The 27,502-nt window shown below is 38.7% G+C and overlaps 1 protein-coding gene across 2 annotated transcripts in view; it reads left to right on the forward strand.

Annotated features, from left to right (window-relative positions):
- sema5a (sema domain, seven thrombospondin repeats (type 1 and type 1-like), transmembrane domain (TM) and short cytoplasmic domain, (semaphorin) 5A) overlaps positions 1–27,502 on the forward strand; it is a 232,001-nt gene that overhangs the window by 41,969 nt on the left and 162,530 nt on the right. For both annotated transcript variants that reach the window (XM_083530259.1, XM_083530260.1), the window contains exon 2: positions 15,964–16,173. In XM_083530259.1, the coding sequence (XP_083386385.1) occupies positions 16,029–16,173 (145 nt within the window). In that variant the 5' untranslated portion in view covers positions 15,964–16,028. The remainder of the gene's footprint in view (positions 1–15,963; positions 16,174–27,502) is intronic.

Consider the following 27,502-nt stretch of genomic DNA (forward strand, 5'->3'; position numbering starts at 1 on the left):
CTGTCTGTGGTCATCCCTCTTTAGCAGCCCTCAAATTCCTCTGCACCGACTAACACAGCCTTCAATATGTCAGCTTTTAAGCAGTGTTGTTTTCGTAACCAGCCTGCAATTATGTCTGCCGGTCTCTGGCAACTTTACCCCAGCCAGGCCAAAAGCATTCATATCCAGCCCAGTCTCACAAATTGAGAATTCTAAATTCTTCCCACTATGATTCGTATGAAGTCATAAAGATTCTTGCGAGCCGACAAGATTGCAAATTTGCCGACTTTTTTGTCTGTAATATACTATAACGGAACATTTGGCTTCTAGTAGGTCCGATTCAGGAGTAGGCTGCTTGAATAGGCAAGCTTTTCAGTAACAGTTTGTGGTCCCAGGTTAAAGTTTGTCCATAAATCATTTTTGCCACATTTGGACTACTCATCAGAATCTCAAATATACAAGTCATCATTAAAGGAAGGAGACATTGTCGAGGTTCATCATTAATTTTTAGAAAAGAAGATAAATTTTATGATACATAGAAAGAATGAAATTCTCCAGGACATGCTGTGATAGGAAAATAATCTATGGTGGAAAGGTGTGCATAAACTACTGTCGAAAATGCTATCATACAAAATATCTCAAGCTTACTTCCAGAAACTCTGGAAAAATATGACCCCGCTGTGCTGCATTATAAGGTAACAAATACATTTGCTTAAGCATCATCAGTAGTTTTATAACACTAATTAACTGAGGTGGAGTGGTGAGGCAAGCCTTAAATGCACACTTAGAATGCAGGGATGTTAGTGTAATACATATACAAACAATCAGTCCAGTGAAGGGGTCAAGACGGCAGTAATCAATTGTATTCCATGATCAATAAACCAAATTATAGTCTTCAGTAAAAACAATTAACAAAAGGGACATAAACTGATTTTTTCATGTTGATTTTAATTACTTTTTTAATTCCTAAATGTAGATTTTCATTATCTACACGTAATGTAATTTTATTTTGAGATTAGTTTAATTATATTACATGAGTTCTTTATCAGTAAGTTCATCTTATCATGCTTTTCTTATTCTACTTAAATGAATAATGCATTATTATGCATTTTGCTTGAATAAATTGTTGTAACTAAACTGCATTTAGAAAAGTACATGTAGTGTAGATGCATTACAAGTAAATATAATCACAAACATTTGCTTTATGAAACTTGTAGCTTACAAAAGTGTGTACACCCTTTAAATTTCAGCAACATAGAACATAGAACATAGAAATTAAACTTAGACATATATTAGAGTAGTCTATGTGCAGCTTGTATAGCTGTACATATTTACTGTCCTCTAAAAATAACTCAACATACAGCCATCATTGTCAAAATAGCTGGCAACAAAGTGAGTACACACTAAATAATAACAGTTGTGTCATTTACCCATGCAAAGCCACATGTCCTATGCATCATGTTCCTGTTTTTGTCTGCTTGGCTGGACCATACAAATGTGTGTATCTTTTATTAGAGCAATTAAAATTTGGTGATTTAAGTAAAATTTTCTCATAATGACCAATGGATATTCAACATGGAACCTTATGGCAAATAATTTTCAAAGGATTTGAGAAATAGAATTGTTGCTCTCCACAAAGATGGCAGAGGCTATAAGAAGATCGGTAACACCCTGAAATTAAGTTACATTACTTGGAGGTTTTCCAAGACGGGTTCCACTCGGAACAGACCTCACAAGGGTCAGTCAAAGAAGTAGAGTCCTTGTGCTGTGCGTCAGGTGCAGAAGCTGGTTTAAAAAAAACAGATGCATGAGTGCTGCCAGCATTTTTTTAGAGGTTGCAGAATCGGAAGGTTGGGTTGCATGGCTGTCGTCCCCAGAAAGAAGCTTTTTCTAAAGCTGGCTCACAAACAGTTTGCTGAAGACAACCTGTCCAAGAGCATGAATTATAAGAACCATGTCCTGTGGTCTGATAAGACTAAGATAAACTTGTTTGGCTCAGATGGTGTCCAGCATGTGTTGCAACACCCTGGTGAGGAGTACTAAGACAATTGTGTCTTGCCTACTGTCAAGCATGGTGGTGGTAGCATCATGGTCTGGGCCTACATAAATGCTGCTGGTACTAAGGGACTGCGATTCATTAAGGGAAACATGGATTCCAACTGTGACATTCTAAAGCAGAACATGATAGCCCCCCTTTAGAAACTGGCCCGAACGGCAGTTTTCCAAAATAATAAGGACCCCAAACACACCAGCGCAATGACAACTGCCTTCCTGAAGAAGGTAATTGCCAAGTATGTCTCCAGACCTGAATATATTGAGCACCTATGGGGGCATCCTCAAGTGGAAGGTTTGTTCGGTCCTGTCAGGCAGACAAAAACATGAACATGATAAATTGGACATGTGGCTTTGCATGTCTACATGACATACAGCTATTATTACTGAGGGGGTACTTACTTTTTTTGCCAGCTATTTTGGCTATAATGGCTGTATGTTGAGTTATTTTTAGAGGACAGTTAATGTGTACTCTAAAGTATATCCAATTTTCGTTTCTGTAGTATTGTCTTTTGAGAAGATATACTAAAATGGTGGCTGAAATGTGAGAGGTGTACAAATGTTTTGGAGATACTGTATTTCAGTTGTTTTGATTTAAAAATAATACAAATGTCATCACATATCACTTAAAGATAGTTAAATAAAGTCAAAAGCAAAAAACAAAGTAACTTGTAAACTTTTGACAATACCAACAACCATGGAAAGCCATTGTTAGACTAATAATTTCATGAAAGTGAGGCTGTTTACTATAAGTGCTAACTGATTGTGAATCAGGTACAGAGATCATTTGAAGTGACACGTGAGGGTACGATGACTGAGCGGAAATGTAGTCTCTGTCCGGAACCTGATTCTTCCGGAACCCTGAACTGGCAAAAACCCCAAAATGACTCTCACCAAGTCCTGCACAGACAGTACAACAGACTGAGAAACACAAAGAAAGTGAACAAAGAAAACTTCATATTGGAAAACATTTCATAAAACATTAGCCCCAGGTCTTTAAACCAACAAAAAAAAAGAAACATAAAAAAATACACTTTCATAACACTGTAGCTTAAATAAGTTAAAGGTTTATTAGACCCTTATGCAAGTCTAGTACTTGCGTCACACCTCCACCAGAGGTGCAATGTGCTGAGTAGGACAAAATGGCTGCTCTCATGGGAAATGTTATTTGGCATGCAGAAATGCGGGCTTAATTATTTTTTATTGACTTTATTTCATTAAAATGTGATAGATAAAATTAAAAACATATAATATACCAAGAAACACAAAAAAACGTCCATCTCAGTCACTAGGTTTAAAACCCAATGAAAATATGCATTGTGAATTTAAGAGACGTATTTCATGAACTAATCTTTTCCAAGTTTGCCAACAGTTTCTGAAGCTGATTGTACGTAGGTACTTTTTTATTTTAGATAATCACACAATCGTACCCAGTGAGCATGATAGTATTTTGATTAAAGGTTAAGCAGTGATGTAAAAACTGAATATGGAATGTATGTCTGGTTTGACGGATGTCGTCTACTCGAGCGTGTATTTCGTCGGAACAATGTTTTGTTATCATACTGAACGCCGTGGCCCGGCAACCGTGAGCTTTTCAGGTTTTAGATGAGAGCGGTTTCGTCGGGTTAGAAAAAAATGCTAAGAAAAATATATACGAACAGCAGAATCTCTGGTAGGGGAAAATGTGTTTTTCTGTAGATACGGTCAATGTTTACTGGCTGCCAAACATGCTGCAGAGATATCAGGCATATCTCTAGTGCTTTATTCAACTCACATTCAACACGCATTCCCTTTTCATTCATATTCAGCAGTTTTTTTGTGTAATTACAAATCTATTTTGTTATTTTATATGGAATTGCATTATGCCCTCGGCCAAGTTCAGAAAACGGTTGACCTTCCTGGGAAAAAGTTGTTAACAAAGACACAATATCACTGTGCCTGTGTAAATCTGTATTTATTTGCTCGGATCAAATTTATACGGAAATTGTATGCTTTTTCCATAAGATGTAAGTGTTGTTTACTCACAGACACCCACACTGTACACTGTTTCGTTTCAGTGAATTTATTAGGACAAATGAGCCAAATAATGGCAAATAACACTGCTCAAACCAAAATTCTGATAAAACATGCATACAAACATGCATAGACAAACTGCCTGGAAAACATAAAAGAGTGTGAACTAAGAAAATTGATAAAACTTTCTTCAGGATCACACCTTGGCTACTGGCATTGTGAAGTGGACACATCTACTTTAGATGACCAGTACAGGTCTGACAAATTCATCGTTGGAATTTTTTTATCCACTGTTTATTCACAGTATTTTATCCAAATTTTATCCAGGTACTGTATAAAAACTTTCTTTCGGCTTCTCCCATTAGGGGTCGCCACAGCGGATCATCCGCATGTTTGATTTGGCACATGTTTTTACGCTGGATGCCCTTCCTAACACAACCCTCCCCATTTATCCGGGCTTGGGACCGGCACTAAGACTGGCTGGGGTTGTTTCCCTGACCGGGGATCGAACCCGGGCCGTGGCGGTGAGAGCGCCGCATCCAACCACTAAATAAAACTAAATATTTGTGGCTGTATAATATTAGTTTGGTTACTCCTAAAGGTATGTAGAGAGAATACTGCAATTAAGGTTTTCATTTCAGCTGCATCACAAAAGCATCATGGACTTTTCGCATTTTTACAGCAGTATCTGACAAGTTCAACTTGATCCATGTAAGACATTCATTGAGTGTGAAAACTACATTAAGCATTATTAGCAAGGATTTCGACATCATTAATCAGAGATTGACTGGCCAAAACATGGCGGAATAGTAAAAAAAATAAAGGTTGTAACAGTCAAAATAGAAAGTCGACAAATAAAAGACCAGCTAAACATAATTTTGGGCTTTCAGTCACAGCTTGAGTGTGAACATACACATATACTATGTAGCTGTCTTCATTGTCTGGAAATATATTTTCATATGGAAGATACATGACACAGTCACATTCTTAGTCCCAATAAAGGCAATTTTTTTAATGCAATCAGCACTGCCTGTGTCTTTAAATAGCCTCTCTTGATGAGATGAACAATGATGGCATGACAATCTTGAAAACAGCAGGCTATTATAATTTCCATGTCTCCTTATTTCATATTTTAGGTGTGGACCCTGAAAGCCTCAGTGTCAGCTTATTATTAAACTGTCAGTACAGAGAAAGTCTAATATCAAAATTGACTCAAAACTGCTTTTGCTGAAGAAAAATGATCATACCCCAAATATTGTATTGCTCAAATACACAATTCATAAAAGTCTTAAAGAATCTGTCAATACTTATCTTTTCCTTATTCTATTTGGGAAATAAGCTGTTGCTAATAACCAGCTTTTAGATTTACTTTCTAAACCCTACATTTTCATTTTAATATTTAGTACAGATTGTGGTCTATAATGTATTGTACCATTAGCAAATAAATTCACACCATCAAATGTCCTTTTATGATTGGATGAGTGGTGGTTTGAGCAGTGCGCATTAGATCAGTATCGCTCATGAAAACAGCAGGCTGTTATTAATTCCACGTCCCATTATTTTATATTCACAGGTGTAGAGCCCGAGCCCAGTGCTTCTCTCATTGCCAGCTCATTATTCACTGAATAATTTCTGATCATTGCGGATGGACGTAATTCAGATCTGCCAGCTGAGCCTTATTCAAGCCAACCAAGGTTGGATGAAAACGCGTTTATGAAAATGCATCGTGTTTTCTGATGTTCGCAGGCAGTCTGAATTAGATGGCTCTTCCAGGAGCAGATGTTCCAAATGCATCTTCAATCTGGCAAGGGAAAAAAAAACTATCTCTATTTCAGTCTCAGGACTTGTGTTTGTCAGTGTTGGAGACAAGGTTGCAATCGATTTTTGGCTGAGTGGTGATTGTGGTCATGTAATTCCCTCTTCAGTAGACTTGAGATGTGTTCAATAGCCCTGCAGGGGGTCCTCATTGGCAAAGTCTAGGGTTGTGCATTGCCTTTGTGTGTGTGTCTTGCTTGAGCGTGTTTAAACTCCACCATAAGTATCCGTCTGTGCAAAAACATGGAGGCATACACGAGGTTACACGATTCATTGAGTCTTATAGCAACTTTCTTTCTGTGTTTTGTTTTTCCTTATAGGCTATAAAGCAGCAGATTTATGACCATTCACAGGTTTTCGAAAAGATTTCTGTAAAAAAATAAAACTACAGTTCTGTCTACTTATAGATGATATCCCTGTTTCCTCCCCAAACTTTTACAACAAACTTTTAGGTACAAAAATTGGTAAGATGTCTTTATATACAGTAGCATTCAGTTTTTCTTCACAAACCTGTTCCAGCATGACAGTGCCCCTGTTCCCAAAGCAAACTCCATGAAGATATAGTCTAGAAGATCTAGAGCTCTGACCTTAAACCTATTGAACATCTGTGAGATGAAGTGGAACAGCGACTGCACCCCAGACCTCCTCACCCTATATTACCTGACCTTACTAATGCTCTTGTGGTTAAATGAGCACAAATCTCTATAACCATGCTATACAAATCTTTTGGTTACATGTCCACAAACTTTTTCTATATAGTGTACCTTTGTTTGGATCTGTATTTCTGTAATCTGTATTTCCCCACGAGCTTTGAAAGCATCCGCATGCTGTACACAATGCTTGACTGAATGACACTAATCAGTGGCCCTTGTTCACTAGCACAAGATGCAAAAGGTCTGTCAGAAAATTTGTGGTTTACTTTATGTTGAACAAGTTAAACAAGACCATTTTTTATATATATATACTTTATATTTAAAAACAACAAACCTCATATCTGTAACAAGGCTGGTGTTTATTATAGCAGCAAATAGGGAATAATTGTGGAATGGGATGTTTAAAAAAGCACAAATTAACCTTTTGTAGATGTCCACAAACTATTGCCCAAACTATTGTTTAGCTTTGCTTATATAAGTCACACATATGTTGATATAAATGATTATACTAAAGCTAAAAAAAAAAAATCCCCTTGCTAAACTGCAAAACTTTGGTGCATTTGAAAGCTACACATCTCTGGAACAAACTGCAAGATTCTACATCAACAAACTTTTTTTTTTAATTATTAAGAAAAATGTTATTTATCACTCATAACACCGACGCTGCTAATTAGTTGCTATAGATATTAAAATGTTAGTTCCCTGGTGGTCTAGTGGTTAGGATGCGGCGCTCTGACCGCTGCCGCCCGGGTTCGACCCCCGGTTAGGGAACCAACCCCAGCCATTAGGGTAGCACAAGCCTTAGTGCCGGTCCCAAGACCGGATCAATGGGGAGGGTTGCGTTAGGAAGGGCATCCAGCGTAAAACCATCAAACATGCGGATGGTCCGCTGTGGCGACCCCTAATGGGAGAAGCCGAAAGAAAGTTTTAGATATTAAAATGTTAGGACCAAGATTCCTGTAGACAGCTGTAGACCGCATAACTTCGGTAAGTTTAAAAATATAGGATATGTTACATAGGATGTACATGTATATACTGTGTAACATATCTGTTAAATAGGGTATACATGTACATATTTCCTATGATTACACATGGAAAACTGTAATGCAGTAACAACAAGGAGGCAAAAATAATAATACTAGAGCAGCTTGATATTTTTAGTTTTGAGTTTTAATGTTTTTTTTTTGTAGTCGAAATTTGCATTTAATAAGGGTATTGTTGTAAAACTCTTTTTCCTTTTGTTGTTGATGCAGGATTTTTGAATATTGTACCTTAAAATGATATAAAAAATATACTAAACATAAATGGCAATAGCTAAGTTCACCATTTATAGAATTGTGTTTTGAAGTAGCATTGGCTTTTAAATCTACTGTACAAGTCTACAGGTGCTCATAGAAACTAATGCTAACTTCACTTTTGTTTTGCCAGTAAAAACTCAATTTGTAGTTCCAATCCTTTCAGGCAGTAACCATATGTTAAGCCTCATGGTACGGTGAAGAGTTTTGTTTTTTCAGGCTGACTAAATGAATGAATAATTGACATCAACAGCATTCTTTTCTCACAGAGCACAGGTACTACTGTATTGGTATCCATCAATATTGATTACAAAATGACTCCCAAACCTACTGTTCTTTTTTGTTGGTAGCTGTGAACTGAAGGTCAAGGAAGCTCGGGCGAAAAATCTCTTGGAAGCGATTTTGGAGTGTGGTTGTGGAGATTTGTGCTCTTTCAGCCACAAGAGCATTGTTAAAGGCAGGTACTGATGTAGGGTGAGGAGTTCTAGGGGTGCAGTCAGCACTCCAATTCATCCCAAAAGGTGTTCAATAGATTTGAAGTCAGAGCTTTATAGAGGGCCACTTAAGATCTTTCACTCCAAGCCATGTAACTCATATTCTCTATACTGTATATTTCAATGTAGAACAGGTCTGGGTCTTGTAGTCTAGTAGAACAGGAAAAAATTATGTTAGCACATCTAAAAACCCTATAAAATTGTGTCCCTTAAACTTTGTGATAAAAGCTTGGGTTAGTCAGGTGACCCAATACTATATATATATGTTTGAAGAATAAATTTAGACCTAGACTTGCATAATTTACTTGCAAGAATTGATCTATTGTCCAGCCATGGCTACTAAATGAGAACTACAATCTATTGATATACATGTCCACATATGTTGTATACGTATTATTTATTAATTGTTATCAAGCCTTATGAAAGTAAAGCTGACATATTGAGGCAGAGTTATAAGCTGCTGATATAGATGATGTGCTTAATGATACACTACTCTTTATAATGACCTTCAGAAACTTTAATAGCTGTTTGTTAGCAAAACAAAGTTCCTTCTGTTTTCTAAGTTAGATTCCTTGTGGCTTCTTCGAAAGCAGCTGCATGTCAGGCTCCATTTAGCCCAGGGGCACATTCTCCCACAGACACATACCTAATGGGCTTTTGCATGGTTCATCTATCAGTGTGTTTGTCTATTTGTGCCTGTTTCTAGTCGTCGTATATGGGCAATTGTGTAGGGCAAATACATCAATGTGTGTATAATGCATTTGCAACATCCTGCAACTATAAATAAAGCAGTTGTGCTGGTTGTTTCCTGTCTGTGTTTTTCTGGACAGACTATTTCTATGCTAGGGGGAGTATCCTGTCACAGTGTATTGTATGGGAAAATGACAGTTTATTAAGAAGACATTAATTTGTTGTTTGTGGTTTAATATGGTAAGTTAAATTATTATATCACATATTTATCAGACAAATAGATAGTGGTTGCATGTATTATAATAATGTTTGTTTGTTCGTTGGTGTCAGGCGAAAGAACGTGCCGGAAACCGAAGTGAAATCCACAAGGTTTTTTAATGAAGAATAACAGGGCAAAGCAGAAAAACGGCAAACTGCAATGAAACTCCAGTATAACTAGACCTGGTAAAAGCTGTGATCAGACTGATGCGAACAAAACACACAGAGTCCCGTAAACAGTTATGGTTATGTAGCATGGGAACTGATGAGGGCCAGGTGTAGCTGATTAGTAAGTGGGAGAGCTGCTTGGAGTGATAGGTGAAGGTGTGGCTGTGGAACCCTGACAGTTGGTTTGTTTGTCTATTTATCTGTCTGTCCTTTTATTTATTTTTGCACTATAATGTAGGTAAAGTAAATCACTTATTGACATTTAACTTATTGAACCTGTTTTACATTCTCACATATAGCCAATGCTCTACATCTAAAATCTGGATGCAGCAATTAAATGATTGATGATGTTGAATGATGATTTAATTTTTTTGTCTGACCAACAAATATCCAAGATTTTGTTCATACTTAATAATTTGCAACTCTCTTTTTTTTTATAATGTTTGCAAATGATCCTAGTTAACTAATTGGGAGTTTGATGCTGTTTTTGAATATTGCATTCAGTTCTGTCAAGGTGGTTTATAAAAGCATAACATTGCATCCAATTTCAATGTGTTTTGCAGGATATGAATAAAAAAAAATAAACTAAAAAGTCAAAAACAAAACAAGAACAAAAAATTTGAATTTGCAATCAAATAGATTTCCTTACATAATAACTTACATACAAAGCAAACTCCGAAATCCAGAAAGATAAACAGTTTTCCTCACTGTCTAAATAATAGAAATCATGTAAAAGCTGTACCAATATTCTAAAAGTACTATGTTTAATGTAATTCATTTTTTTTTTTGTAGTGCAGCAATTTTGGACCAATATTTGAATGAAGGGTGGTCTATAAAATGACTCACAAAAGTCCCATTAAAAAAATTGTCTAAGCCACATAATACACTTGGTCTGATAGCATTGCTCAATGAATTATTATTGTATTGTGTCATATTCTACATATATTCCATATTATCTATACTAATAAAAATAAATGGACTACCTCAAGTACAATTGCCTTTACTTTGCTGCACACTAAAATAAAATCATCTATATGTACATCTCATTTATTTAGAAATACCAGCACCTGCTAAAGAGCAAAAATGTACATTATTCATGGAAAGAAAATCTCTGCTTACAAAACAAAACACCTCCAGCAAACCAGAAATGCATATTAATACATTTTCTGTTGAACAGCAGAATGTATATGTGAACTCTGCATACAATGCAACATTTGCTTCAGAGCGAAGAAAACATAGCGTCTTAAAACCCTAAAAATGCTGTATATACTTTTCCTAACTGTATCCTTTAAGCAGTTGTAAAACAATGTAAGGACAAATATTCCTACTTCATCACACTTTCTTTTTATGGGGTTCAATTATACAGAACGAACAATGTGGGGTGTGTGTGTGTGTGTGTGTGTGTGTGTGTGTGTGTGTGTGTATGTGTGTGAGAGAGTATCTTAAAATGTTTGTCATTCCTGCATTTTCAGTTGGTAAAATCTGCCCTGTAAATCTCATGTGAGATCACTCCATCAGTCTCCCCAGCGCACATTTTGTGCTTTCTATGCTGTGAAAATTGATACGAACAGCTTTAATATGATTGATTTCAGTGACATTCTCCTCCACGTCTGCCCCTATTCGTTTTAACTGTCAAGGATAGGAAAGAAATTATAAAAGAGCTGGTGGGATTTTTGACTGACCCATTTGACAACCCTATAATCCAAACAGTTTGCATAACCTGGGTAAAGAAAATGTTGTACATTGAACAGTTTGTGTCTTACACCAGGCAGGATCTTAAGTATGTAAAGGAAAAAATCAGTTGTGTATCAAAGAGAAATATACTGTAAGAACATTTAGTTACAAAATGTTTATATACAGACATTGCAATGAATTAAAGATGTGGTAAATTTATCTTTTGCGCATTATAGGAATATGTAATATGTAGGATTATTTCTCAGAAGCAGATGCTGTACTTTTTAATATAGTATTTGTATTTTTTACTGCCTTTAGTATGAATTTGGATGATTTAGCCAACAGGGGTGATGTAGCAGGTTTATACATGAATGAATTTTGAAAATTAGATGAAAATATTTGAAAATATCTGCTTTATTTTTTTTTATTTTACTAAACCAATGCACAGCACCAATAGTAAAATAAAGGCACATTTTAAATTAAAATAAATATTTAGCATCTATTTTTGTATGTGTTGGGAGGCAGAAAGATTTATTAAATTCGAACTTTTCTTTTTTTACATACATTGATCGATGGATAAATTATAGTTGCTTGGTGGATTTGAGTGACATTAATTATTCATTTCATTTTAATGGGCCTCACATCTAATATTCTACATATTGAGTTTGGTCTCCTGTTGGCGGTGGTGAGATTCAGGTCAGATTTGGACAAAATGTTCTGGTTAAAAAAAATTTCCTAGCCAGTAAGAGCTCTAATTAAAATGTCAATGGCACATAAGTGAAAACCCATTAACCCATCACCTGCCACTTTTAGTAGAAAGCCACATGTGGCGGCTGGGCAGCTTTTAATGGAGGCCAGTGCCACGCCAGGACCCCTGCCCCAGACATGTTTCTGATTGCAAAACAGCAAACCGTGTTTGCAGACCTCCAAATAGATTCACTGAGTTTTAACATATCATACTGTGATACTTCATACCATGTCATACTATTTCTCCTATTACTTCAAGCACTTTATTGATCTCTGAGGGACATAATTCAACAAAAAAAAGACACTTCAATTCTTGCAATACAAATTTCTGCCTGGGTCTTTGAAGTGCACCAGTTAATGTATTTCACATCTTGGTGTGTATATCATAGAAAAAAAGTTATAGGTTGTTCTACAGATTCATAGCAGTGTGCTGAAAGGATCAAAGTAAAGAAGGGTTAGATGTCATGCCTCAGAGAGTCCAATCCCAACAGCTGCATGTTCCCCAAACGGTTTAATCTTTGAGTAATTGTTATTACTTCTTTTTTTTTTTTATCCCTTGTTTCAGGCCACATGTGCATTCTGCTGCATGTCTTAATACAACGCTTAACATCTGTCAGTGATGATGCTAATCATAGAAAATAAGAAATGACAGCTCTGAGATAACGGCTCGTGCTTATTCAATCATTTCAATAGGACTGCTTTTTAACAAATCCTCAGCAGATATAAAGGCATCTATTCGTTGTCCAACTTAATTAACTCTGATTTTCGACTTTATGGTCTATTATATTAACCTAAATATGTTTTATTATATCTTCCTGATTGTATTACAAGCATTTTTGGGCTTCTTGTTCAGCAAAGTGCTAGATGGTTGTGCAGCCAAAAAGTGTCTCCACCTTCTGACACTGTGCGGATGAAGAAGTAATTGAAGATGGATCATTGACTGTACCTTTTATGAAATTGTTTACTCTAATTTACATATGTTTTCCCTGGATTGCATTATTCATTAAGATGTTTTTTTTTTCTGTGCAATGTCTAATCTGCTGTCAGCTTTAATTCCTTATTAATTTTTCATTTCTTTGTTGTTGATATTCAGGCCCCTTCTGGAAAGGAGGCATCATGGGGTTTTGCTGATTACTGATAACTAAATGAAAAAAAATAAAATTTTGAAAAAAACAGACTAAAAAAGATGCTGTGCATCTAGATGGAAAAAAAGAAATAAATTAATAAATAAATCACTTGATTATAATTCCCTTCTGTGTATTGTTATATTTAGGTTTGCTACCATAAAAAAAAAAGCCTGAGAACGTCTGTGGCGTCAATCAAGTTTTATTTAACGCCCTCCAAATAAAAACCTAACAAGGAAAAGGAACGGTACATTGACAATATAAGTCACATTTGTGAAGTTGATTTAATATCACTATCATATTTTCAGCTCCTTCGTGTGAAACACATCAAACTCCATAAAACAGGCCCCATCTTGCAGACACCCAAAACCATACGCTTTGGTTGCAATTACTGAGACATGTGCAGCCAATTACTAAATGAGGTGTTAATGTCAGCCAGCAGACTGGTTTCATATACAAAAACAAGGCACTTGTTTACTTTCAACCGAGCCTTCTTCGAGATAGACCTAAGCCTCATTAAACTGAGTGACCACTGATGGTTTTCTTTGAAAATCCCTGTTATGTAGCGTTTAATTTAAATTTCAGTCCGGCCAAGTGCAATGAGGGAATACAATTCTTAGCATATGTAGAGCATCACTATTTCTGACTTCTTTTAGTGGCTTAGACAAGTGTCACTGTAGACCTTTTGCTTTACAGTGCCACAAAAATGTGATGATAAAGCCAATAGATACACTGTTCACTCTATTGCTTTGCATCCAGACCAATTTTCATCTACATTCCTTAAACTAAAACTTTCTTTCTTTTCTGTTTCCACGGAGGGGTGTACTGTGTGCAACAATGTTTAGATGGGTGTTACATGTCAAAAGTAACAACCACATAAATGCCAGGACGCTAGGTGTACCTGCGGGTTTTAATGGTATGGGTGATCGGTGTATGCTTTTGTGCTTTTTCAGAGAAAGCAGCATTTAGATCAAAATAAAATTCACCCAGCGGAAAAACACAGTTCACTGAAGGGGAAAGGACAAAGGGCATGAAAGACACATTTGCCCAATTGTGGTTACTTTCCCTTTGCACCAACTTTATCCAGTTACACTTTGACCTCTGGATATGAGAGCAAAAGGGTGTTTTTCTTCATTTGTAGAGCAAAAACATTGGTGCTCTATTTTGAGCTATTTCTTCAACCAGCATATGGTAAAAAAAATAAATAAATTGTGGTAAAATTTTGACCTCTCAGTCTGCATGGATATTTCTTTCTGTTAGCATTGTTGACACCCCTGCAGTGAGTCAGTGTTTTGTGACTCACTGCAGGAGGACGTCAGTCTAGATGTTAACTTTAGTTAATTTAAATAAATACAGTATGTATAAATTACTGTTTAATTAATTCTTGTTTCTGCTCTGTCTTTTTGTAGCAGTGGATAGAGATAGTGTTTTCTTTGTAAACCTTCCTACAAAATTCCCGGAAAAATTTAGTTGCATAAATGTTAACTAAAATGCATTAGTACTGGTAGTTTTTTATGATTTTTGAAAATTTTTGCTAAGTGTCAATTGCCAATGCTGGGTCCTTGAGCAAGGCCCTTAACCTTCAAGTTGTAAATAGTAAACTGGCAAATCCAGTTTGTGGATTTAAAGAAAGCGTACGACAGAGTGCCAAGAGAGGAGTTGAGGTTTTGTATGAGGAAGTCAGGTGTGTCAGAAAAGTATGAGGGTGGTGCAGGACATGTATAATGACAGTGTGACAGCAGTGAAGTGTGCAGTTAGAACGACAGACTCGTTTAAGGTGGAGGTTGGACTGCATCAAGGATCGGCTCTGAGCGCTATGCTGCTTGCAGGTGATTTGTGGTGAGCATAGGGGGTAGGATGACAAGAGCCTGGAGAGGAGGAGGTACGCGCTGGAGAGAAGGGGAATGAAAGTCAGTAGGAGTAAGACAGAGTACATGTGTGTGAATGAGAGGGAGGGCAGTGGAGTGGTGTGGTTGCAGGGAGAAGAGGTGGAGATGGTGGAGGAGTTCAGGTACCTGGGGTCAACAGTGCAAAGTAATGGAGAGTGTGTTAGAAAAGTAAAGAAAAGAGTGCAGGCAGGGTTAAGTAGGTGGAGAAGAATGGCAGGAGTGATTTCTGATAAAGGGGTATCTGCAAGAGTGAAAGGGAAAGTTTATAGGACCTTGGTGAGACCTGAGATGTTATATGGTTTAGACACAGTGGCATTGAGTAAAAGACAGGAGGTGGAGCTGAAGATAGCAGAGCTGAAGATGATGAGATTTTATTGGGAGTGACAAGGATGGACAGGTTTAGAAATTAGTTTAGAGGGACAGCGCATTTAAGGCATTTTGGGGACAATGTGAGAGAAGCCTGATTGTGAAGGTTTCGACATGTGCATAGGAGGGACATGGGGTACATCGGTAGGAGAATACTGAGGATGGAGACATCAGGAAGGAGGAAAAGAGGAAGGCCAAGGAGGAGGTTTATGGATGTGGTGAGGGAAGACATGCAGGTAGTTGGATTGAAAGAGGATGATGTAGAGGACAGAGAAGTGTGGAGACATATTATCTTCTGTGGTGACCCCTAATAGGAGCACCCGAAAGAAGAAGAAGAAATAATAGTACTGTATAGTAAACTGGCAACTCAGGATATATCATAAAGAAAATGTTCAGATCATTTTGGCTGTTGAGTAACTAGGTGAAATAAAAGGGTTTCAAATATGTGCTCTTTTAATATTTTAGTGATTTATTTTTAATAATATATTATTGCACTTCAAAGATACCGCATGGGACAGTGGGCGTAAGTAGTGAACACTAAGTCAAGTGCTTATTTATCAATTAAAACGTATACATCTGGTACAGTACAAAATCAAACAAAACAGTGGTTTTCCTGGAATAAGGTGGACCTTCAGATCCAGAGTCCAAACCCTAAACCACTTAGCTACCACCTCCCCATTATTAACCACTAACATAACACTTACCATATACTTGCTCACACTTTGCCTCCTTGTCTGTCTGTGTAGGTCTCAGATGCGCAGTGCTGTGTTGGCTGCCTCTAACCGCAGTGTGTTGAGTCTTGGTGAGGCCGATGGCGCCCCGTGTTTCGGGATCCGGCCCGGCCCGCTTTCTGGTTCTGCTGCTCCTAATGCCTGGCAAACTGTCCCATTGGGGCGTAGCAATAGTAACAGAGTCACTCTGCCACCGAGCTGAGCATCCATTCATCTCACATGCAGGTGAGTTTCATTTATATCCTTACAAATTCAATCAGCTCAAGTGCATTTTGATCCTTGTTCAGTCCTATGCAGTATCACTCTGAAATAGCAGAGAGATTTTCGAGCGGATTCAATATATATTTTTAGACTTATTTTTATCCATGCCGTATGATGTTGCCTGATATTTTATTTTTATCTGAAGTTTACAACTCACCTGAACTCACTGTGAGCTGAAATAACTTCAACAACTTTTTTGATACTTGAAAATACGATTGCAATCGTTATTTTTTTATTTTTTTCAACATCACAATTTTATCCATATTGATTTATCTGGATCAAAGAGAAATTCACATTCTTCAATTTAAACTGAATCCCAATAGACTTTGTTTGCACCTTATATATTTGGTGCAGTATAATAGAGCTAGCAACTCCAACTTGAGCCTACCTAGTTTTCAATATATTTTTATACTGAATGGTAACATTTGCACTGAGATTTTCTTGTTCCAGTACATGTTCTAGAATATTAAAGTATTAGCATACTTGTTTTAAGTACTCTTCTGCTTAACTATTTCACCCTGGTAAAAGCCAAATTTGATCTGCCTACCGTATTTTTCGGACTATAAGCCGACTATTCCCACGTTTTGAACCCCGCGGCTTAAACAACGAAACGGCTTATTTATGGATTTTTCCTGGGTTTTTCCCGGTTTCACAAACTTCAAGCCAAAAAAACTGAACCCCCTAATATCAGACTAATTAAATTTCCGAAAGGAAACGAAAAAACGCACCTTACCTGTGTTCTGAGCTGCACGGCATCGGGAGAAAAAACTTTTTTTTTAAACGCACGACGATGCCAAAAGATAAACTCCCGAGAGAAATAGTTGTGAAAGGAAGGAGGAAGACAGTGAACAATGACTTTCTTGGTAGGCTACTGTTTAGATACAAGCCGCTGTAACGCGTTGAGTCATGGTTAAGGGAGAGCTCGCTAACTCCAGTTGCAACAGAAATCATATAAGCACAGACAGGTTTTCAAAACTCTTGCTTTTTTAATTTTCTTGGCAACAGCGTTACGGGTTAGTCAAAGAAACTTAGGAAAAAAATCAGAAAAAAATAAGGACATATTCCTCGTCTTGCACACATGCAGTAATACCGGAAAAAATGCAGTGGCAGGCTATTCCCAAAATACCGCTATGCTCCTAAAGGAAGCGCAACATATTTCACCCGTTACACCCTGTGTAACGTGTCTTTTGTTAAAGCCTGTGTAAAGTTAATTAGTTTCAGTGTAGACACAGCGGCTTATAGACAGGTGCGGCTTATTTATGTTCAAAATAAAAATATTTGTAAAATTCAGTGGGTGCGGCTTATATATGGGTGCGCTTTATATTCCGGAAATTATGGTTCTTTAAAAAATAATCTGTTTTACCTATTTTAGACACAACCTGATTTTCTCTACCAAAACTATTGTCTTCCAGTTCTCACCTGCCCACAACAAACCGCTTCAGGGTTCCAGCTACATGCTGCATATGCCACAGCACCCTTAGAGACTAAAGTGCTAGCAAACTTTATCACTACCTTCATTAATTCTTTCTCGCTCTCCATGAAATTATAGATTGTGTGATCAATGTCATTTTAAGAGTACTCAATAAGTAATCAAGCAGCTCAGAGCCAGAAGGCCTCCAGAGTGTTTAAACCTGGACAAGGTCACTTTTAAAAGAAGTGGCTCCAAATGTATAGAGTGTGCGTTCGAACCTGTATTTATTTCACTAGACATGATTAGTTTGAGTTTTGTTTCTCTAAAGACTGAAAGAGACTGACAGAAGCAGATTAGGGTTTCATGCCCTTGCTAAAGGCACAATATCTTGAGCTTTTCTTTCCTCTTTTTTTTTTAGCCTCTACCTTTCATAGTAGCCCTAAAATTTACAAGGGCAGATTTGCAAAAGCATAAAGCTCAGTTTGTCGAGACGCACTTTAAATCACAGAATCCTGTCAGAAATGCAGACTGAGCACAGTGTTAAAGGCTGCCAGTTCTCACAATGTGTGTGTGTCCCAGAAATTGGACACACACACACACACACACACACACACACACACACATGCAAACAATGAGAAACTTTCAAGCTAAAAAATGGAGCACATCATAATACAGCCTCTGTGTGTGTGGGTGTGTGTGTTTGTATTTATCCAAAAACTACACACAGTTCAGAAATTTTATAACCACACACCAACCAAATGACAATAAAACATCCACAAAGACGCCTTTATACAGCCCCAGCATGCACACGCTCACCACATGGCCTAGGAATTATTTTAACCCCATTATATTTCTTCAAAAGTATATTTTTCATGTTACTCCACCTAGACTAAAATAACTGCTTTCTTGGGCTCTGAGCTTTTCATCTGGGATCCAGATTATGCTGCAGTAACACGTAGGGGTTGTGTCTCAAATCGCACACAAGGCACTACACTCTCACAACTGACACTGCTTGCATATGTGCTTGGATTTAGAGCATGTAAAAGATGGCATAATCCAGAGTGTGCTTAGTAGTGCTTTGTGTTTTAGATAGGTATTGTTTTTACAATGTCTGAGTGTTTGTTCAAGTGCTTAGTGAAGAGGCAGGTCTTTATTCTTTATCTGTAGATGACTCAGCTGTTCAGATTGCCAGAGAGAACTTGTATCAGCATGTACCCAGTTGATAATGTGATGCCACATACACGTTGGGGTAGATAGATAGATAGATAGATAGATAGATAGATAGATAGATAGATAGATAGATAGATAGATAGATAGATAGATAGATAGATAGATAGATAGATAGATAGATAGATAGATAGATAGATAGATAGACAGACAGACAAGTCTGAACAAAGAAGTTGGTTGGCAACAAAACAAACAAGCAAACGATGATAGATAGATAGATAGATAGATGGATAGATAGATAGATAGATAGATAGATAGATAGATAGATAGATAGATAGATAGATAGATAGATAGATAGATAGATAGATAGACAGACAGACAGACAGACAGACAGACAGACAGACAGACAGACAGACAAGTCTGAACAAAGAAGTTGGTTGGCAACAAAACAAACCAGCAAACGATAGATAGATAGATAGATAGATAGATAGATAGATAGATAGATAGATAGATAGATAGATAGATAGATAGATAGATAGATAGATAGATAGATAGATAAATAGATAGATAGATAGATAGATAGAAAATAAACACATTTTTACTATGGTTTAATTAAAACTGTTATTAAAACTGATCGATCGATCGATCACACTCGACTTATGCTATCTAGTGACTTTTTTGGAGTAATCACATTAAAAGCAGTTGATAAGTGATAACAGTTATGATAACATTTTAGGTACACTATAAGCAATATGAAAAATTATTCATTCCCGGTGTTAAATATCAGTACATTTTAATAACTAATTTTTAAGTGTCACTAAAAGCCAAAAACACCTAAGCTATGCAGTCATTTCTTTTTTTCCCATAAAAACTATTTCACTATTGATTTTTCTCGGATGTTGTTCTTAAAGAGTCTTCCAAAGAAATGACCTTAAAAGATCCTAATCTGAATCTTTTAAGCACTTTATTGTGACACTTTATTGTGTATGTATTTTTAGACAAATGGTGTCATAGGTCCATATCAGAATGGTTAAAATATTGTTACACTGCAGACACTTTAATGTTACAACATAATATTTTTCTCATTATGGGACTTATTCAAGAAGAACAAACCCTGTGGACAAACTTTTTTTTTTCCACCACATTATCTGTGTAAAGCTGCTTTGAGACAATGCTCATTGTTAAAAGCGCTATACAAATAAAAATTAATTGAATTGAAGTGCATAGTGTAAGAAGAAAGAATATAGTAGATTCTTTAGCTTGTTCTCTTTGTAGCCCAGGTTTTTTCTTTTTTGGTATTGTTTTGACCTGCTTGCTTCTCCTCTAGAACACAGCTCTTATTTATGGCCATGGATTTTGGAACAGGGACTGCAAATGTAGCCAGCTGTCTTTGGCTCTTATTTGTTAGCCCAGAGCTTCGGGTTTACCTAGTCAGCATATATCAAATGACAAATGACTTGGTAATATCAAGCGAATTGGTTTTAAATAGTAGAAATAATGGCATTGGTTAGCCTTTGGAAAAAAATTACCTTCAATAGAAACTTAATAAAAAATACATTAGCTGTTGTAGTTTCTCATAGGTTAGTCTGTTTCTTAGTTAAAGCAAAACGACTATTTTTAGGTATTGCTGTTTCAAGTTATTTTAATGGGGCTGCTTAATGGATTGTTAAAGCAGCAGTAATTAATGCTTTAAACGGGTTTCACTTAACAGCCCTACACAGGCTACACAATACATTTACATGAATAACAATGAGAGATAAAAATAAATCAGTGCAATAAAATGGAAAACTAATACCTGTGTACAATACTATGCTATGTACTTATTCTAAATAAATAAAAAAAATCACTAGTAAAGATGACCTGAGAGCTTGGAAATTGCTGATTATGTATTTAAGGTTGTGCAGCATGGAAGCTCATGTCCATCAACTGAATCCAGCTTTTTTAGCTCACTGACCAGCCTTTTTGTTGAAGGATGCTTTTTTTTTTTCAGATGGATTATGCTATAAAATTCATGCACTTTACAATAGTGATTTTTTAAGTCACTAGCATGTGAGAAAGCACTCTGTATGGCGGTTAGCAAGCCTGCTTCTTATGAGCTTGCATGCACTAAATCCAACTACCTGCACTTTCCAAATGGTGCATTGATAAGCAACCAAAAGAGGCAATTTAACTTATTTTACTTATTATTATTTTACGTTATTCACAATGTTGCTTAGATTCCATGGTGCAAATATTGAATTATTTTTTTTTTTTTATATATTTAAACCTTTAACAGGCAATTCAACAACACAATTACACATATTTATTATACGTTTTTAATTCCAATATGTAGTTTTTTATAAATTTTGACATGCCTTGTTTTTGACTTTCAACTTCTGATGAAATGAAAGCTCTAGAGTGGCCTGCTATAGATATCTGGCCTCAACCCTATTAAACACCTATAAACTGGGATGAATTGGAACGCTGACTAAACCCCAGGTCTTCTCACCCTGCATCACTTTACTAACACCCTTGTGGTTGAATGGGTACACATCTCCACAAGCACACTTCAAGATCTGGTGAAACAACTTTTAAATGGGCACTTAATGTGGAATGGGATGTTCAACTTTAAATTTTTACTATTTTATTGTATTTATTTGTGGTCTGCAGCAGCCATGTTCGTAAGCGGGACTGTTCACTAGATGTGAGAAAGACACATTCTGTAATAATGATTATCTTTGCAACATTAATAAAATGGTCACAATTAAACAAAAGTAGCATTTTAAACATCATACAATTTATACATATTGAAACCTTTTCAGGAAAAAAAATGTGAGTTTTTCACAACAAACAGTTTCTTGAAATGTAATATCCTTAAAAGTTTCTGCAAGTCTGAAATTGGGGAGGTATGGCATCAAAAATTAGTCATTTATATTGGTTTGCTGTTTTTCTATTTCTGATACAATTTAAAGCAGACGTAAAGGAGTTTGGCATGTCAAACCCTCTGCAAATCCAGCTCTGATCTCAACTACTGCAAAACCTGCTTTCCTTATCCCTGAAGAGAAATACATACACTTGCTTCCCTTGTAAATTGGCTTGTAGGTTTGAGTCTCTTGTGTGTAATTTGAACCGTTAAAAATCAATACAGATGTTGGGATGCCCGTGTCTGAAATCTGAGTCAGTCCCCAATAGGTGCTTCTTTTTTTCCCCTGTAGTATTGTATATCACTGTAAGTCATCATCAATATTGTTTTGCAGGCGGTGACTCAAATTTTGCAGAGACAACAGAGACTACTGCATCAATTTTGTCTACTGTAATGCTATCAGTTAGAAATCTGTCCACTGTATTAACCTACTTTAAGGGAAAAAGAGGAAATTTCAGAAATATTGATAGGCTGCTTACAGTATGTCTAGTCTCAGGATCAGATGCTCAGACTGTGTGAAAGTGATTGGCTGTCTGCCTAGATTGTCAAATAGTCCGTTTTTTGACCATTTAGTGACAAAATGTATCAAATAAGGTCAAAAAGTGAAACCTTTGACTAATTGTATTACCTTGTTAGCTCCATTACACACACCCACAAACCCCCACATACCCTCACACACAGTTTTGTTTCGTTTAGGACTTTGCTAATTATGCGCATATCTGTCTACACCAAGCTGTCATCTACACCAGGCACACACACACACACACACACACACACACACACACACACACACACACAAATTGTATGAAAAATAATTGATATTTGTGCACATTAAATACAAACAACATAAAATATTTTCTGAATGATATTATTTTTAACAATTCTAATGGTTACATCAGTTGCACAGATTAGACTTTCAGATACATTTTGTGGGATTAGGAACCAGTGGGACAAAGAAAGTCCAGTGGACACTGCTGGTGATTGTTCAATATGTTTACGCTATTTGTTTTCATTGGATCATGTCCGTTCATCTTCTTTATCCTCATGAGGGTCACTGTGGTTTAAATGACTCATTTGTATACCATTTGGAAAGAAAACCAAGTGCATTCACTGGAACATATTCCAGGTGGGTACATACAAAAACTATGGAAAATTTAATGATTGGTCAGTTGGTGGGAGTAGGAAAAAAAAACATTCCAGTACTGTAGGTGTTGATGGACACTTTAGTCTCACAATATCACGAAATAATGTGTGCATTGGTATTGATATTCAAACACCAGACAATTGAATATGACCTCCATTCCACCTACTACATTCTATAAAAGTGATAGCGATCATATTCTGTAAGTGATATACAGCACATCTCTATAATTGACTACATAATCTATGCCCAGCCAGAGCTATGTCTCTTTCTGAGATCCCCTATTAAAACTTTTAGCCACAGTGTTGGACATCCAGTTGCAGCCAGGAAATTAGTATGCACACCACAAAACTAATAACAGGGATAAACTGTAAATGTGGTCTTTGTCATGCTGAATTTGAACTGGCATCTGTGAAAAAAAATCAATAAAATCATTGGGACGTCTCTGTGTGTGTCTCTCAGAACACGCTTTCAAATCCGTGTGCTACCACCAAAACAATAAAAGCGGTGCTTCTCTTTTCATCTACTACATCACCAGAAGTGGTCATTTTTTCAATTTCACAGATGGTGGCTCAAAGTCTGTAGAGACAACACGGACCACAGCCTTGATTTTGTCTACTGAAACACTATCAGTATGATATATGTCTGCTCTATCAATATCCTCAGAGGCGTTTTAGCAGAAAGGGCAGTTTAGACTAGACGTAGATTATGGAGTCCATTGAGTAATGTGCAGCTATGTATCCATACACTGCCTTTTTTATTATTTCCTTCCATTATTTTATAAAAGATCTCCTCTGTATACTGAGGATCCATTTTTTTAAAGGAACTCGAGAGGAAAAAAATCAATAGCAAAGTGTGTTGATGGACTGTGCATTGTTGACTTTTGTGCTTTTCCGTTTTTCTTCAAAAGAGTTTACTCGAAGATTCTTGACATTTTGTCTATTGTTTATGTAAATATACACTATATGGACAAAATTATTGGGACACTTGAATTTTCCTGCAATATGTGGTACTTTCCAAACCTGTTACCAAAGAAATGGAAGCATATTAAGTCTTTCCTTGACTTCCAGGATGGCAATGTCCCTGTGCACAAAGCGAGCTCCATGAGGATATGGTTGTTTTTGGGATGAATTAGAACACTAACTGCAGTTAGAACACTCTCTCTTTATCAATACCTTACTTTGTGGTTCTTCTGGCTGAATGAGCACAGATCTCTAAAACCACACTTCAAAATCAAGTGAATCATCTTTTCTGAAGAGTGGAAGTTATTATAACATCAACTGGGTAGTCAATAGGGACAATTGTCACTATAGTGTATAAGAGATCATTATATGATTTTATAGTGTATATAAAGCTATTATAGGATCCTATAGTATATATAAAGCTACTATAGGATCCTATAGTATATATAAAGCTATTATAGGATCCTATAGTATATATAAAGCTATTATATGATTATATAGTGTATATGAGACCAAAATACATTTCAATTGTGTATATGAGATCATTATATGGTCCTATAGTGTCTATAATGTCATTATATTATCCTATTGTGTTTATAAGACTATATAATATATGATTCTACAGTGTGTATTAAATAATTATATGATCGTTTAGTGTATATAATGCCATTATATGACCCCATAGTGTATATGAGACCATTATATGATTCAATTGTGTATGAGATCATTATATGTACTTTACCCTTTTTTTTTTTTTTTGGCATTTTTAACAAGGAAAACAAAACCAGCTAATACATAATACATATCCATCCATCCATCCATCCATCCATCTTCTCCCGCTTATCCGATGCCGGGTCGCGGGGGCAGCAGTCTAAGCAAAGATGCCCAGACTTCCCTCTCCCTAGACACTTCTTCCAGCTCTTCCGGGGGGACACCAAGGCGTTCCCAGGCCAGCCGGGAGACATAGTCTCTCCAGCGTGTCCTAGGTCTTCCCCGGGGTCTCCTCCCAGTGGGACGCGCCCGGAACACCTTCCCAGGAAGGCGTCCAGGAGGCATCCGGAACAGATGCCCGAGCCACCTCAGCTGACCCCTCTCGATGTGGAGGAGCAGCGGATCTACTCCGAGCTCCTCCCGAGTGACTAAGCTTCTCACCCTATCTCTAAGGGATCGCCCAGCCACCCTGCGGAGGAAGCACATTTCGGCCGCCTGTATCCGGGATCTTGTCCTTTCGGTCATGACCCAGAGCTCATGACCATAGGTGAGAGTAGGAACGTAGATTGACCGGTAAATCGAAAGTTTCGCCTTGCGGCTCAGCTCCTTCTTCACCACGACAGACCGGTACATCGACCGCATTACTGCAGAAGCTGCACCGATCCGTCTGTCAATCTCCCGTTCCACCCTTCCCTCACTCGTGAACAAAACCCCAAGATACTTAAACTCCTCCACTTGCGGCAGGAACTCCCCACCAACCTGAAGTGGGCAAGCCACCCTTTTCCGACTGAGGACCATGGCCTCGGATTTGGAGGTGCTGATTCTCATCCCAGCCGCTTCACACTCGGCTGCAAACCGTCCCAGTGCATGCTGAAGGTCCTGGTCTGATGAAGCCAACACGACAACATCATCTGCAAAGAGCAAAGACGAAATCGTGTCGTCACCAAACCGGACACCCTCCGACCCCTGGCTGCGCCTAGAAATTCTGTCCATAAAAATTATGAACAGAACCGGTGACAAAGGGCAGCCCTGCCGGAGTCCAACATGCACCGGGAACAAGTCTGACTTACTGCCGGCAATGCGAACCAAGCTCCTGCTTCGGTCATACAGGGACCGGACAGCCCTTAGTAAAGGGCCCCCGACCCCATACTCCCGGAGCACCCTCCACAGGCCGCCGCGAGGGACACAGTCGAATGCCTTTTCCAAATCCACAAAGCACATGTGGACTGGTTGGGCAAACTCCCATGAACCCTCCAGCACCCTGTAGAGGGTATAGAGCTGGTCCAGTGTTCCACGGCCTGGACGAAAACCACATTGTTCCTCCTGAATCCGAGGTTCTACTATCGGCCGTATTCTCCTCTCCAGTACCCTGGCATAGACTTTCCCAGGTAGGCTGAGAAGTGTGATCCCCCTATAGTTGGAACACACCCTCCGGTCCCCCTTCTTAAAAAGAGGGACCACCACCCCGGTCTGCCATTCCAGAGGCACTGTCCCCGACCGCCACGCGATGCTGCAGAGGCGTGTCAGCCAAGACAGCCCCACAACATCCAGAGACTTGAGGTACTCAGGGCGGATCTCATCCACCCCCGGTGCCCTGCCACCGAGGAGTTTCTTTACTACCTCGGTGACTTCAGCTTGGGTGATGGACGAGTCCGCCTCTGAGCCCTCAGCCTCTGCTTCCTCAATGGAAGACGTGACGGCGGGATTGAGGAGATCCTCGAAGTATTCCTTCCACCGTCCAACGACATCCCCAGTTGAGGTCAACAGCTCCCCACCTCTACTGTAAACAGCATTGGTGGGGCACTGCTTTCCCCTCCTGAGGCGCCGGACGGTTTGCCAGAATCTCTTCGAGGCCAGCCGATAGTCCTTCTCCATGGCCTCACCGAGCTCCTCCCAGGCCCGAGTTTTTGCCTCGATAACCACCCGGGCTGCAGTTCGCTTGGCCTGCCGGTACCCGTCAGCTGCCTCAGGAGTCCCACAAGCCAACCAGGCCAGGTAGGACTCCTTCTTCAGCTTGACGGCATCCCTTACTTCCGGTTTCCACCACCGGGTTCGGGGATTGCCGCCTCGACAGGCACCGGAGACCTTACTGCCACAGCTCCGAGCGGCCGCTTCGACAATGGAGGTGGAGAACATGGTCCACTCGGACTCAATATCTCCGGCCTCCCTCGGGATCTGGTCAAAGCTCTGCCGGAGGTGGGAGTTGAAGATCTCTCTGACAGGAGGCTCGGCCAAACGTTCCCAGCAGACCCTCACAGTACGCTTGGGTCTGCCGAGTCTGTCCAGCTTCCTCCCCCGCCATCGGATCCAACTCACCACCAGGTGGTGATCAGTTGACAGCTCCGCCCCTCTCTTTACCCGAGTGTCCAAGACATACGGCCGCAGGTCAGATGAAACAACCACAAAGTCGATCATCGACCTGCGGCCTAGGGTGTCCTGGTGCCACGTGTACTGATGGACACCCTTATGCTTGAACATGGTGTTCGTTATGGACAAACTGTAACTAGCACAGAAGTCCAATAACTGAACACCGCTCGGGTTCAGATCAGGGGGGCCGTTCCTCCCAATCACGCCCCTCCAGGTGTCACTGTCGCTGCCCACGTGTGCATTGAAGTCTCCTAGTAGAACGACGGAGTCCCCAGTCGGAGCACTGTCCAGCACCCCTCCCAGAGACCCCAAGAAGGCCGGGTACTCTATACTGCCGTTTGGCCCGTAGGCACACACGACAGTGAGAGACCTATCCCCGACCCGTAGGCGCAGGGAAACGACCCTCTCGTTCACCGGGGTAAACTCCAACACATGGCGGCTGAGCTGGGGGGCTATAAGCAAACCCACACCAGCCCGACGCCTTTCACCATGGGCAGCTCCAGAGTTGTAAAGAGTCCATCCTCTCTCGAGGAGTGTGGTTCCAGAGCCCAGGCCGTGCGTAGAGGTGATCCCGACTATCTCTAGTCGGAACCTCTCAACCTCACGCACAATCTCAGGCTCCTTCCCCGCCA

This window comes from Silurus aristotelis, assembly GCF_946808225.1.
Source record: "Silurus aristotelis genome assembly, chromosome: 25".
Lineage (NCBI taxonomy): Eukaryota > Metazoa > Chordata > Actinopteri > Siluriformes > Siluridae > Silurus > Silurus aristotelis.